The sequence below is a fragment of the Chrysemys picta genome, chromosome 24 (assembly GCF_011386835.1).
Source record: "Chrysemys picta bellii isolate R12L10 chromosome 24, ASM1138683v2, whole genome shotgun sequence".
Classification (NCBI taxonomy): domain Eukaryota; kingdom Metazoa; phylum Chordata; order Testudines; family Emydidae; genus Chrysemys; species Chrysemys picta.
This window is the reverse complement of record NC_088814.1, coordinates 15,693,057-15,706,965: the sequence shown is the minus strand read 5'-3', so window position 1 is coordinate 15,706,965 and position 13,909 is coordinate 15,693,057. Positions and strand designations below refer to the sequence as shown.

Sequence of the window (13,909 nt, the reverse complement as noted above, 5' to 3'; positions counted from 1 at the left end):
AGCAGATGACAGAACAAGGAGTAATGGTCTCAAGTTGCAGTGGGGGAGGGTTAGGTTGGATATTAGGAAAAGCTTTTTCTCTAGGATGGTGGTGAAGCGCTGGAATGGGTTCCCTAGGGAGGTGGTGGAATCTCCTTCCTTAGAGGTTTTTAGGGTCAGGCTTGACAAAGCCCTGGCTGGGATGATTTAGTTGGGAATTGGTCCTGCTTTGAGCAGGGGGTTGGACTAGATGACCTCCTGAGGTCCCTTCCAACCCTGATATTCTATGATTCTATGATGGGTGGGGGGCCAGGGCAGGCAGTGGGGGCCAGGGGCGATGGAGGGATGATTGGGGGCGGGGGAGGCAGTGGGGGCCAGGGGCGATGGAGGGGGCAGGGGAGGCAGTGGGCGGCCGGGGTGACGGAGGGTGGGTGGGGCCGGGGGAGACAGGGGGGACCAGGCCAATGGAGGGAGGGTGGGGGGCCAGGATGCCAAATAACAAGTTCGCCAGGGCCCCATTTCTCCTGAGGCCGGCTCTGCCCCTCCCACCGGGGAGACGGCTCCCTGGGGGCACGGTAGCGGGTAGAGCACCAGGGGCACAGCGGCGGGGGGTGGGGTGGTACCTGGAAGAGCTGGTAGGCGTAGATGTCGTTCATGTCGATATTGATCATCTTCAGCATGTCCTTGATCTCCTTGAAGGACATCTTGTTGTCCTTGTTCTTGTCGGCTCGGTGCAGGATGTCATGGATCCAGATGCAGGAGATGTAAGGAAAGAACGGGGGGGGGACAGACTCCCGGTGCCCCCTCCCCCTCTAGGCCAGGCCTGCCTGGGGCTGTAATGAACTGGGAGGTGTGATGAATTCACTCCAGTCTTTGCACGCAGTGGAACTGAGGTCGGCTCTAAGGGCCTGACCCAAAGACCCTGCAGCCAGTGAAAATGACAAGGGCTTTGAGCAGAGACCTGGCTTCCTGCTGTGCCCCCAGCAGCTGTCCCACTCCCAGCGCCCCCGGGCAGTCCCAGCCCCCGGGCAGCTGCCTGATGGTGGCGCTAGATCATCCAGTCATTTCACACACAGCTGTTGCCCTAGTGCAACTTGTACAAAACCTACAGCCGCTAGGCAGTGGAGGGTTTTCCTGGCTATCGGCAGGAGCCCTCCGTGCCAGGGCTCAGGGTTTGCACAAGGGGCCCTGTCCTCACTCCATTGACGCATGAGGGGCAGAGAGGGGATGTGCCCTACACCAGGGCATGGCACAGCCAGGAACAGATTCCAGCCCCTGCCTCACCCGGCTGCTTCCTGGTGCATCACTAGGGCTTTGAGAGCCCCAGGTGGGCAGGGCTATGTGGGGAGAAAGCATCAGCCTGAGGCTGGGGGACAGGAGGTCTAGTCCCAGCTCTGCCAGGCCGCCTCTCCAGCCCACCTGGCAGATGAATGAGAGTCCCGCTGCATGCTTGGCCCAGCAAGGTGTGTGGGGCAGGGCTGGAGGGTCACCATGCGCCCTGCCCTGTGTGCTTAGCCCAGCCATGTTTGCACTCCAGGAGGTGTGGCCAGGGCAGGGCTGGGCCCCATTGTAGGGTCAGTTACGGTCTGGGAGCCTAGGCACTCAGGGCCATTGACAGCGGTGTAACCCTGCTGGCCTGGGTCAGGCCTGGTTTGTGTGGGGTACGTGCAAGGAGACAGACCCCGGGCAGCGGACCCGTCTCCTAACAGCAGGCTGGAACCCCAGACCTCAGCCACCCCTCCCCATCATCCATCGCGACTGTGCCCAGCCCCATGCGCGGGGACAGGGGGCGGAGACCCTGCCGGTCAAGGGAAAGGATATTGATCAAGCTTCTCCCGCTGGCTCATGGCTTCCACCTTGGCCATCAGCTTTTTCAGCCCCCGTGCCCACCTCTTCGCCTCCTCCTCACTCCGGGCAGCCAGGTCCAGGTTCTTCCGCCGGCCCTTGAAGACTATGGTGAGGCACCACGTCTCCGGGAAGCAGCGGCCGTGCTTGCGGAGGCCCTCGGACTGGCAGCCCTCCCGCACGGCTTCCATGTGCGTGATGGAGACTGCAGGAGACAAGGCACAGCAACGGAGACGCGGTCAGAGTCCTGTGCTGTGCCCTGGGCCACTCGCGTCTGGGCTTTGGTCTCTCGTCCCCACCTCCCTCTAGCCTGTGAGAGCCGGCCTACGGCCAGCGGGGCCCAGCCACCGACCGGGCCCAAGAGAGCAGCACATTTCAGGTGATCAATGAAATGTGCTGCTAGGGAACCCACCAGCCCCCACTCCGTGACTATGCTCAGAGGGCTAGAAGGGAGGGGAAGGGATCCCCCAACATATGCACCAATGAATATCCCTCGCCCCATTATCTTGGGCTTGTCCCATATGTTCTGCTCCCTCCCTAAACCGCAGCCAAGAATGTCCCTTCCCCCATTCCTCTCCTGCCCAGCAACTCTGCCCCGTTCCCTGGTCCCTAGCGGGGAACTCAAACCAACTCCTGCTTGAGGGTCTGAAATGCTCAGCTACGTTGATGGAGATTTTCCATCTCTGCCAGCTTAGGCCTCCTGGGCCCAAACCAACAACCCCCATCCAGCCCTGCAGGCCCTGGGGAAAGCTTGGCTCCACCGTTTTCATTACCCCCAACTGGGCCTGGCCACTGGGGTCCCACCTGGCCTGGGGGACTTGTTCCTGTAGGGCTGCCAGCACCAAGCGCGGGAGAGTTCAGAGAGCCAGCACACTCCTGACCCTGATCTGTGTCTCCAGCTCGTCCTTCAGGGCAGCTCTGCGCAGGCGCCTGCCTCTGGAGCCAGGGGAAATCTGGACCGCAGCCTGGCACTGCCCAAAGGCTGGTAAAACCAGAGCCAGGATTGCAGCAGAGCTCAGGTTTCCAAGGGTCCAGCCCCCATCCCAGGGGCAGACGGTCAAAGCAGCGCAGCTCCTAGCATGCCGAGCCCTTGGAAAGGGCAACCCTGGGCCAACGTGGGCTTCCGCAGCACGCCCCAGCAGGTCAGCTCCGAGACCTGGGGAACCTCACCCGCAGCAGCACCAGCCAGCTCGGCCAGTCTTGCCCCTGATCTGCAGCATCTGCAGCGGCGTGTTCCCCTGCCCTCTCAGGGCACTTGGGAACTGGAGCTGGGACGGAGCCCTGCTGGCTGGCCCTGAGCTAGCGCTACACGGTGGCGCTGAGGTGGCGCGAGCGGCAGGAGGCGTTAGCCATCCCGAGTACATCCCTAGGGCCTTGTACAGGCGCGGACCAGGCATTAGCCCCTCCTGCCGCTTATATCACCACAGCTGCACAGCGTGGTCACCGTGCTGGCTCACTCGGACCTAGCACCGCTGTCTCCTGGCGTGGGGACTCCCCCCACACTCCAGGGCAGACCTACCTTTACCTACGCAGCAAACTCAGAGCCACGGGCAGCACGTTCCCAAGGGCTCGGGGCCATGACCAGGGCTCTCAGGAGAGCTGGGTGCACGCTGGGAGCGGAGCTCTTTGGAGAACATGGCCCCAGCCCTCATTGCTCTGCCAGGGCCCGTGTTCAGTACATTCCAGGAGCAGGGGCCTTAAGAGCCATCCGCCAGGCTGCCCTTCTCCAGAGACAGCTGAGACCAAGGACGTAACCCTATCTGCTGGGATGCCATCTTATGGGGATCTTGCAAACTCTCCTCCTCCCACCGCTCTCAGCGGACTCTCTAGAGATGATGCTGTGAGGTGCTGAGCGCCCTCCGCTCCCCAGGACTTTGCAGGATCAGGCAGCCAGATTTTCACAAGCCCTCGGCCTGCTGGGTGCTGAGCTCTTGTGAAGTTTTGGCCCGGCTAGTGGGTGCTGACACACGACAATCTGACCTCAGGAGCTCGGTCAGGAGTGTCTGACTTCACCCAGTGCTCATGTGCAGAGATGGGAGGAGCAGCTGCAGGCGGAGTGTGATGGGCAGCTGAGCCAGGGTCTGGATCCTATTCCTGGCTCTCGTTAGCATTTTATTTAATCAGTAATGGATCTGGCCTATTGGCTGTGTTTGTTCTGGGTGTTTTAATACCAGAAGGGCATAGGTAACATCGGGGGAATTCCGCAAAACAAAGATCTGAGGAGCTAGAGAGACACTTAACAGACCCAAGTCAGCCTGCAAACGCGTCTCTGGCCGTTTCACTTTGGGCACCTGGGACAGGCCCACGGGACCCCTGGGGCCAGTGCTGTGAGTGAAGCACCCACAGTCATGCTGCAGGACTGGGCCCCCCGCATGACCAAGCAAGGATGGAAAGACGTGTCAGAGCCACCTGCATGTATGTGAAGGGTATGGGGGAGAGAGGGGTTATTTAGAGGGGCCCTGGGAATAACAGACCTGTGGCCATCACCTGCTGCAAGTGAGCAGAGGAGATTGAATCCATCTCCAGAGAAAGCAGCTTCTAGCAGTGAGCTCGCAGGCTGGGGAAGGGAGGGAGCCCAGTTGTTGTGACGCTGAGCTAGGAGGTCAGGTTTGCAAGGACTCAGCACCCAATATGACCCCCACGCACTGAGTTCTTCGGAAAATGGAGCCCCAGGTGAACAAAACAGCATGGGAAGTTCTGCAGGGACGGGCCTGGCCCTGGGAGCAGGGAACTGGCTAAGCGGCAGTTCTGCAGAAAAGGACCTGGGGATTACAGTGGACGAGAAGCTGGATACGCGTCAGCAGTGTGCCCTTGTTGCCAAGAAGGCTAACGGCATTTTGGGCTACATTAGTAGGAGCACTGCCAGCAGATCGAGGGAAGTGATTATTCCCCTCTATTCGGCACTGGTAAGGCCACATCTGGAGTATTGCATCCAGTTTTGTCCCCCCCAGAGAAAGGATGTAGACAAATTGGAGAGAGTCCAGTGGAGGGCAATGAAAATGATTAGGGGGCTGGGGCACATGACTTATGAGGAGAGGCTGAGGGAACTGGGATTGTTTAGTCTGCAGAAGAGAAGAGTGAGGGGGGATTTGATAGCAGCCTTCAACTACCTGAAGGGGGGTTCCAAAGAGATTGGAGCTCGGCTGTTCTTGGTGGCAAATGACAGAACGAGGAGTAATGGCCTCAAGTTGCAGTGGGGGAGGTCTAGGTTGGATATTAGGAAACACTATTTCACTAGGAGGGTGGTGAAGCACTGGAATGGGTTCCCTAGGGAGGTGGTGGAATCTCCTTCCTTAGAGGTTTTTAAGGCCCGGCTTGACAAAGCCCTGGCTGGGATGATTTAGTTGGTGTTGGGCCTGCTTTGAGCAGGGGGTTGGACTAGATGACCTCCTGAGGTCTCCTCCAACCCTAATCTTCTATGATTCTATGACATGGGTATATTTTAATCTCTAATTTATGTCGTTCTAATCCCAGACCAGACAGAGCCCATGTGAGCGTAGGATTTGCTGTCTCCAACGGCGATACTGACAGCAGTTGCTGTAGTGAAGCATCAGAGCAGTGTCTAGGGTCGCCGTGTCCAGGATCGAGGACGGGGTGTCTCTGTTCACCCAGAAATCAAACCCAATGCTGTCGATGGGGGAGCGGGAGGGGTGTCTGAGCAGAGCGATGGGACTTTGTGGCTGGGAGGTAAAGGATGAAAATGCACCTTGGCAAACCTGTTAACTGTGTCTGCTGTCCTGCCCGGGCACAGAAACAGGAGCATGGAGCTGAGAACCTGCTCGGCTCATGCAGCTGGATGTTACAGGGTTCCAGGCTTGGGCCAGCTGAGTTCTGTGCTTGGGTGGGTGAATCTAGATTCCAGGTTCTGTGCTGGGGTTCTAGGCTGTGTTGGCTGGAGTTTATGTTCTAGTTTCTGGCCTCGTGTTCTAGGTTATGTGCTCTACATTATGTATTGGGCAGAGCGTTGTGTTGTAGAATTTGCATGGGTTGGGTTCTAGGTCAGTGGGTGGGAGGGGTTCTCGGTTCTGTGTTGGACGTGGGTTGGGTTCTAGGTTCTGAACTGGGATCTGGGTTTCTTGTTTCCAGGAGCATTTGAGTCTCGGCCACTGGGACTTACAGATCTGCTTGGAGCGAGCCCGTTTAAAGCAGCGCTCAGACAAGATGGTCAAGCCGTCCTCCTGCAAGCGGTAGAACCGCTCCTTCTTCCGTCTGCGTGACTTGATCTTCCAGAGAAAGGAGCCCTTCAGCATCACCTTGATGTCCTCATCATCTGTCAGGCCTGCAAGGAGCAAAGGGGAAGAACCCATCAAGCCCCCCAAAGCCACCTCTTCTGCAGTAAGTCTAATAACTCGGCTGCCAGTGCCATGTCACTCTGCCCGCCCAGTGCCTGAGGTTTGCCAGCTGACCCGGGCCCTGCGAGAAAGGAGTGTGAGGGGCATCTGTCCGCTGCACAGTCAGCGTTCTGTCCTGCCTTGCAGGGAACCTCTGCCCCAAACCAACGAACACAACAAACACCAGCTGAAAGGCATGGGCAGAATCCACTCTAGAACGTGGGGCCTCCCGTTCCATCCAACCCAGGTGCCTACAGCTTGAGTTCCCGGAAATTCTCCTCTCACTGCAGTAGAGGTCGTACACCCACAGCTGCACTCGCTCGTACACGTACACACACACACACACACACACACACACACACACCTCACTGTAAGGGTCCTGGTAATATTCTTGCAGGAGAAACATGAATCGGGGCTGGGCCGTGGCAGGCAAGTCAAGGAGAAGTGGCTGTAACAGCTCTTTGCCCTTCGATAGCGCCTTTCAGACCAGGGCCTCGCTGCACTTCATAAACAGTAAGGATTTTAGTCTCACACCACCCCTGTGAGGTAGGTCCCCATGTTATCCATGGGGAAACTGAGGCCCAGAGGGGCGGTGACTTACCCAAGGCAGCCAGCAGGTCAATGACAGAGCCAGAAACAGAACCCAGGCATCCTGACTTCCAGCCCCCATTGCTACAACTACTAGACCCTGCTCCCCTCCCAGAACCAAGAATGGAGCCTGGGAGTCCAGATCCCCAGTCTTTCGGCTCTAACCCTCACTCCCTTCCCAGAGCTGGAAATGGAACCCAGGTGTCCTGATTCCTAGGACCCTGCTCTAACCTTAGACCACACTCCCTCCCTTAAATACCTTGGGCCAAATTCACTGACGACTGAGGCCTTGTGAACATGAGCGTGTTGCAGCAGAAGCAGGGCCTCAGGGGAGGATTGAAACCAGTGCAGAGCTCAGGGTGCACACTCACTGCGGTATGAAAGAGCCTCTTCCGGTGCAGCGGGAGTCAGCTGGGAAGAGGTTTAAGTTAAACCGACACAAGCGTCTCTTAAACTGAAATAAGCGGGTCCACACACAGGTGAGCTGCCCAGGAGCTATCTGCTAGACTGAAGGACTTGCCTGGCCTCCATCACCACAGGGTCTGAGCCCCTCAGAGCTTTAAGGTATTTATCCTCACACACCCCAGTGAGGTCAGGCAGTGCTAGGACCCCCATTGTACAGATGGGGAAGGGAGACACAGAGAGGTTAAGGAACTTGCCCAAGGTTACGCAGTCAGTCTGTGGCAGAGCTGGGAATTGAGTCCCCGGCTAATGGCCTAGCCACAGGGCCATCCTTCCTCTCACCTAAGCTGCTGCAACTTTCCCATGCAGCCAATGCCGAAGGGGCTGCATCGCAACTGAAATCAGTGGAATTTCACCACTTACACCTGTGGCCAGGTCCACTTCCTTTCTCTACAGGGGTCTCAAACTTCTTTGCACCACAACCCCCTTCTGACAACAGTAATTGCTACACAACCCCAGGACGGGGGAACCAAAGCCTGAGCCCTGCCACCACAGGCAGGGGGGCCAGGGCCAAAGCCAGAGTCCCAAAGGGGTGGGGGGGCAAAGCTGAATCCCAAGGGCTTCATCCCCAGGCCTGTAACCTGAGTCCCATCCCCCCACTCAGGGCTGAAGCCCTTGAGCTTTGGCCCCGGGCAGTGGAGCTCGGGCTTCAGCCCTAGGCCCCAGCAAGGCTAGTGCCAGCCCTTGGCGACCCCATTAAAACGGAGTCAGGACCCCCAGTTTGAGAACCGCCGCTCTGCAATATCTTTGCCTGCAAAGGTTAGTCCAGGCATGTTCCTCCCCCGCCCGCTCCTTACAGGAGTATTTCAGTTCCCCACTGGCTCTGGAGAGAAGGGGGCCGGGGTGAATCCTCTGCTGGGCCGTGGGGCAGGCGTGATTCCCTCAGCGCTGGCTTGCAAGCAGCCCTGCTCCGCTCTGCAGCGCGGGCTCCTTCTTTGCAGGGTCCCCAGGGAGCCCACCCAGGAATCACACAGAGCTCTGGGGGAAGTTACATGCACCCTCCCCTGCAATTCCCAGCAGACAACAGGATCCTTCATCTGGCTCTTATGGCAAAGGGCCTCATGAGGGTGATCTTGGGCCCCACCCACACTGGGTTGGTGACCAGCCATTGGTGGAGCCGATGAGTGGCAGGGAACTTCGCAGCCTGCCCTTCCATAAAAGGCTGGTTGTTCTGCACCACTGGCCTGCGGCCGGGGAGCGCTGGTCATCTTGTTGGGATCCAGGAAGTGGGCGGGCAGGGATGCCAACTGTCTAATCACACAAACCCAAACACCCTTGCCATGCCTCCTGCCCCGCCCCTTCCCTGAGGCCCCGCCTCACTCACTCCATCCCCCACCCCTCCACTTTCAGTGGGCTGGGGCAGAGTGTTGGGGTGCGGGCTCTGGGCTGGGGAGTTTGGAGTGTGGGAGGGGGCTCTGGGCTGAGCCTGGGGCAGGGGGTATGGGATTTGGGCTCCGGGCTGGGGTGCGGGCTCTGGGAGGGAGTTAGGGTGCAGGAGGGGGCTCAGGACTAGGGCTCAGGATTGGGGTGTGGGAAGGGGTGAGGGGTGCAGGCTCTGGGACGGAGTTAGGGTGCAGGAGGGGCTCAGGACTAGGGCTCAGGATTGGGGTGTGGGAAGGGGTGAGGGGTGCAGGCTCTGGGACGGAGTTAGGGTGCAGGAGGGGCTCAGGACTAGGGCTCAGGATTGGGGTGTGGGAAGGGGTGAAGGGTGCAGGCTCTGGGACGGAGTTAGGGTGCAGGAGGGGGCTCAGGACTAGGGCAGGGGATTGGGGTGTGGAAGGGGGTTTGGGTTGCTGGCTCCAGGAGGGGGCTCAGGACTGGGGCAGGGGGTTGGGGTGTGTGGGGGGGTGAGGAGTGCGGGCTCCAGCGTGGCGGCGCTTGCCTCGTGAGGGGCCAGGGGGCTCTGCGCGCTGGCCCTGCCCGCAGGCACTGCCCCTGCAGCTCCCATTGGCCGCAACTGCCCCCCCCCCAGGGGCCACAGGGATGTGCCAGCCGCTTCCCAGAGCGGCACAGGGCCAAGGCAGGCAGGGAGCCTGCCTTAGCCCTGCTGTGCCACCGGACTTTTAGGGCCTAAAATCTCCCGGACTGGCTTCAGTAGCCTCTGGGAGATAGACCCCGATTCTGGGAGACTCTTGGCGAAACCAAGAGGGTTGGCAACCCTAGTGGTGGGTATCATAGGCTGAGGGAGGCTGTGCCTGGCATGGCCCGGCCCATGCTCTGCCCCCAGGCTCCTCCTGCCACTCCTGGCATTCTGCCCTGGTGCGGGCGGGCAGGGCTGTGACTGTCTGTCCTTCTGTGGGGACTCAGGGTGGGTGATGCTCGGGCCGCACTGCCCACCCGGCCCTGTGGCCACACCACCTGGCACACCGGGGCCGTGGTGAGGGTGCTCTGGGCTCCTGTGGGGGAGGGGTGGTAGAACAGGAGGGGGAGGGGCAGGGTCTTGGGAAGAAGGGGAGGGGCCAAGGGTTAGCCTCCCCCCAACGGCCAGTTCACCGGCCACCCATGGCACTGGCTTGATTCCAGCCCCCACAGCTTTGACATGGGCCCAGCTCGGCTTCAGCCCGAGGGGGGAACCTTTCTATACGGAACGAGCCAAGAGCAGCATCACCAGAGTGGATCCCAGTGGCCAGCACCAGATGCTACAGAGGAAGGTGCAAGAGCCACATAGTAGCAGCTGTCGGATAATCTGCCCCCCCCCACCCCCGTAGGTCTCATCCTGGTCTCTAATAGAGACTGGCTTAAGCTCTGAGGCAGGAGGGTTAATATCCCTGCTAGCACGAATTAGGATAACTCGGGATTTTCTGATATCCACGGAAATGTCCAACCCTTTTTTGAATCTCGCGAGGTTCCTGGCGTCAGGGGTTTCGGTGGCAGTGAGTTCCACGGGCTAATGAACTGTGGTGTGGAAGTGTGTCCCTCGGTCAGTGTTAATTGGATTGTGTCCGAACCCGTCTCCAACAGAGCTTTGTGCCCTGCCAGGCAGCCCAGGAGTGCAGGGAGGCCGCAGTTAAGCCAAGCACGGGCATTGGCCAGGATGCTCTGGGTTGTGACGTTATGTAAAGGCATCTGAAGAATGACCAAAGGGGCAATGGGAGGAGGGTGGATTGATTTCGGACCCCAGCTGGCGATCAGCATGGAGCATGCCACACTGCATTGCCAGGGGAGATTATCCGAGATCACGGTGTGCCAAGTGCAGCCTGAGAGGCCATCGTAACAATGCTTAGGGCAGCATTCCCGTCTGGGCGGGCGCTCGCGGGAAGAGCTTGGGAGGGGGAAGGGAACGCTGTACATTTGTTTTGGCCCTGTGTGTGGGCAGATGTCAGGCCACAGCCACACCCTGAGAGAGTTTGTCTCCTGCGCAGCCTACAGCCCACATCCCGCTCTTAGACCTTCCCAGGTCTCCGGGGGGAAGTTCCCACTGTACATTGTACCGTGTGAGGAAAACACCCAGAGTCCTCTGTCTTCAGCTCCAGCAGCCCAGATTCTCCCGGCTTCAAATACACCTGTGCAGGGCGGGAGCGATGACCGGCCCCACTGGGCCCGACTATTCAGGGATTCCTAGATGTAACGCCACAAGGGAGCATTGCAATCTTCCCGCCTGAGCTCCTGCCTGCCCCAGGCGTTCCTGCCCCCAGCCCAGAACTTCTGGGGGAGCGGATGCACATCATTTAGAAAGAGACGCCCTATCTTGACTGCAAGTGGCTGAGATCCCATCACATCCCAAGGCTGAAAGGGCTGAGTCAAGAAAAATGCTGCTGCATGGACCTTGCTGCACCGTGCCAGACTCGGACAGTTCCCAGGACACAGGTCACTGGGCAACACAGGTGGGGCGTTGGCTGCATGACCCAGGGGCCAGTGCTCAAACCTGGCCGTCAGGAGACGCGGGTTCCACTCTCGGCTCTGGCAATGGCTTGTCTGATCACCTAGGCCACGTGTCCTGTCGGACACCGTAAAGCCCCCCCAGATGGGCTCCCAAAAACGGAGACACTTGAAAGCAGAGACCTTTGAAAATTGCAGCCTTAACCACTTCTGTTCCCCACCCCCCTTCCTACGTGCTGGGCGCTCTCTGGACACAAAGAGCCCAGGGTAAGAGCTCATGCCGCACCCCTTGGTCTCCTTGGCATCATGCAGTTTACAATCACGGTGCCATTCAACTCAAGCCCGTCTTGTGCAAATATCAATTTTGCAAGCAAAGCACGGCGTGAACTGACAGCTGTAAATACAATGCGGGCTGGGCTTCGGCTGTAACTATCCTGCCTGACGACCAATCCACTCCCTGGAGAGCAGCCACTACTCAACTACAGCCAACAAACCATCAGCCTCCCGCAAACCACAGCGAGGGATGCGCACTTCTGAGCACTTTGCCTTGAACCTTTCCCTCTCCTTGACAGTCCAATGCCAACCTGCAATCTGCCTGGGAGGGGTCTCCATAAAAGGGTCACATGTTCTCAGCACTATCTCAGGGAAGGTTCGAATGGGAGCTAATAACATAGAACTACGTAAGCAGCGTGGTACGTTAGCAGGCTGGGGGAGTGGGGCTAGGACGCCTGGGTTCTATTCCTGTGTCTGTCACCGAGGGCGCTCGGGCACGTCTCCCAGGGCTCCACACCCACAGTTGAGGGCCAGATTTTCACCCAGCGCTTTTCAGTTACCCCCAGGACATCCATGCTATGGGCAGATGACCGTGGCTTCCCTAGGGGGCGGCAAGGCTGTTTGAGAAGCACTTGGACACCCACCGCTGCAGGATGCCAGTGACGTTCAACGCGCTGTCACTGTGGAGCATGTCATTGCTATGGACTTGCAGAACATCCTCCATCCCAATACCAGGCCTAGGTCCCGCCCAGTGGAAAACAGCAGGGCCTAAGCCTCTGTGCGATACTGACATTGAGGCCAAAGACTCCGAGGTGAGTGTATCTGATGCTACCACGCACACAGCAGGCGAGACAACCGCTGGCTCTGAGTGGATTTTCCAAAGGAGGGTGTTGTACAGTAAATGAGACATAATCACAACAAGTAAATCAAATTACAGGCTGTGTCGAAGCCCCCCAGAGCAGCAGGGGATGCAAAATCATCCAGCTATAATCTGATCTGAAACTCATCACCAGGCAATGGCCTGTTTTAGGACCTAAACTCAGCCAGGGATTTATTCTGACCTACTAAATGTTCCAGGCACACAGGCATGGAGCTAGAGAGGGGCTAGTTTTCAGCCCCACATTTCATTCTCGGATACATTTTTAAAGGGTTACAAGATTTTATTTGGGGGGAGGGAGAGTTTTGTCTGGGATCGGCAAAGTATCCAAGTTGGGCAGAGAATTTCACTGGAATTTGGGCACCAAACGCCCTCAGGCTCCTATGAGATTCCCAGTCTTAAACCTTCCCCGTGGAACGCGACCCAGCTCTCTGCCAGCAGGGGAAGAAGGAAGTGAAACTGACTAGAAACACTGCCAGCCTGGCCAGCCTAGTTTCCCTGTCTATGCTGGGTGAAAGGCAAGACATGAACAAGCCACATTCATGGTGAGAAGTAAGCCAGGTTCTGCAGTTCCTCCCAGCTGCGGTCGCCTGGTGCTGCAAGCAGCACTGGGCCAGGAAGTGCTTTGGAACAGATGATTTTTCTCTGGCCGGTGGGTTTGATTCTCCTTTGACGCAGGCCTAGAGGGGGAGTCGCTGCACTGAGCCAATGGAGTTACCCGGGGGTAAAACGGGGGGAAGGGAGAGGAGTACCAGGCCCAGTGTCTCAAACTCCTCAAACGACGTGGAAATTCAAGGGCCATGGAAAATCCATCCACTGGCTTGTCAGGGAAGTCGCCAGAAATGGGATGTAAACTCGCTTTCCATCGCCTCTTGTACGTGATTTCTCCCTCATGGAATGGAAACATGAAGAAATCTCCCCTCGGGCCCAGATTACAGAGTCACTTTTCCCGTGCCAAGGTTCCGAAGCCTTTTGCTGAACGAGTGCACTGCTCAGAAAGGCCCAGGCACACGGCTACCCCCAGCCCCGCCCCCGGGACTCCCTGCCTCGCCCAGCGCACGCCGCAAGGCCCACGCTGCTGGACACCAGAATGAAAGCAAGAGTGAGACTGACTCACTCTGACCCTGCTCCCACTCCAGTGGAAACACTTCCATTCACTCGCAGGGCTCAGGCTCCCAGTGGGGAAAGGTCAGAGTCCGGATTACCGGCCTTGGCAAATGCTTGGGCTGACTGACGGCAGGAACAGAGAAGAAACAGGGAAGACGCAGCGCAAACGCCTTCCGTTCCTGACCCCGTAGAGTCCTGCTTCAAGCAACCCACTAGACACATCCACTGGACGCAGCTTGAAGACCCCCGGTGCCGTCCAGTGGTGGCAGAACGGAGGTCAGGAGCGTAAGGGCCTCATCCAGCTCCCCTGGAAGCCAGGGGAAAGTCTCCTGTTGATTTCAGTGGAAACTGGGTCAGGCTCTGTGAGCTCCACCGCATGCCCCACACCCGTCTTCTATCCTTGGTCTCTTACAGTGGCTTTGGGGGGCAGTCCCTGCTCCCCTCCCAGCCCACGAAAACCCCTCCGCTCTCTATTTCCAGAGCAGGGAAAGCACCTTCTGGAGTTTACTCCGCGATCGCAGTTCCTAGATTCAGCCCTGGAGGTTTGAGCTCTCTTTGCCTCTGGCTGACTAGAGCGTTGAGCCTGCCTTCTGTCCCTGGCCAGTATTGTGTGTTCCACCTTGATTCG

At 58.4% G+C, this 13,909-nt stretch overlaps 1 protein-coding gene across 5 annotated transcripts in view; it reads right to left on the bottom strand.

Annotated features, from left to right (window-relative positions):
- The window catches only part of LOC135977363 (1-phosphatidylinositol 4,5-bisphosphate phosphodiesterase delta-3-like), a 55,679-nt gene that overhangs the window by 23,347 nt on the left and 18,423 nt on the right, over positions 1–13,909 (bottom strand). For 4 of the 5 annotated variants that reach the window (XR_010594818.1, XM_065577913.1, XM_065577914.1 and 1 more), the window contains exons 2-4: positions 5,942–6,103; positions 1,801–2,029; positions 603–732 (exon numbers count right to left, since the gene is read on the bottom strand). Coding sequence is in view for 4 of the 5 variants with exons in the window: in XM_065577913.1 (XP_065433985.1) it covers positions 603–732; positions 1,801–2,029; positions 5,942–6,103 (521 nt within the window). In the remaining variant the exon portion in view is untranslated. Of the gene's footprint in view, positions 1–602; positions 733–1,800; positions 2,030–5,941; positions 6,104–7,002; positions 7,901–13,909 lie in introns of those variants that run through there. The other variant, XM_065577915.1, reaches the window with a different exon arrangement.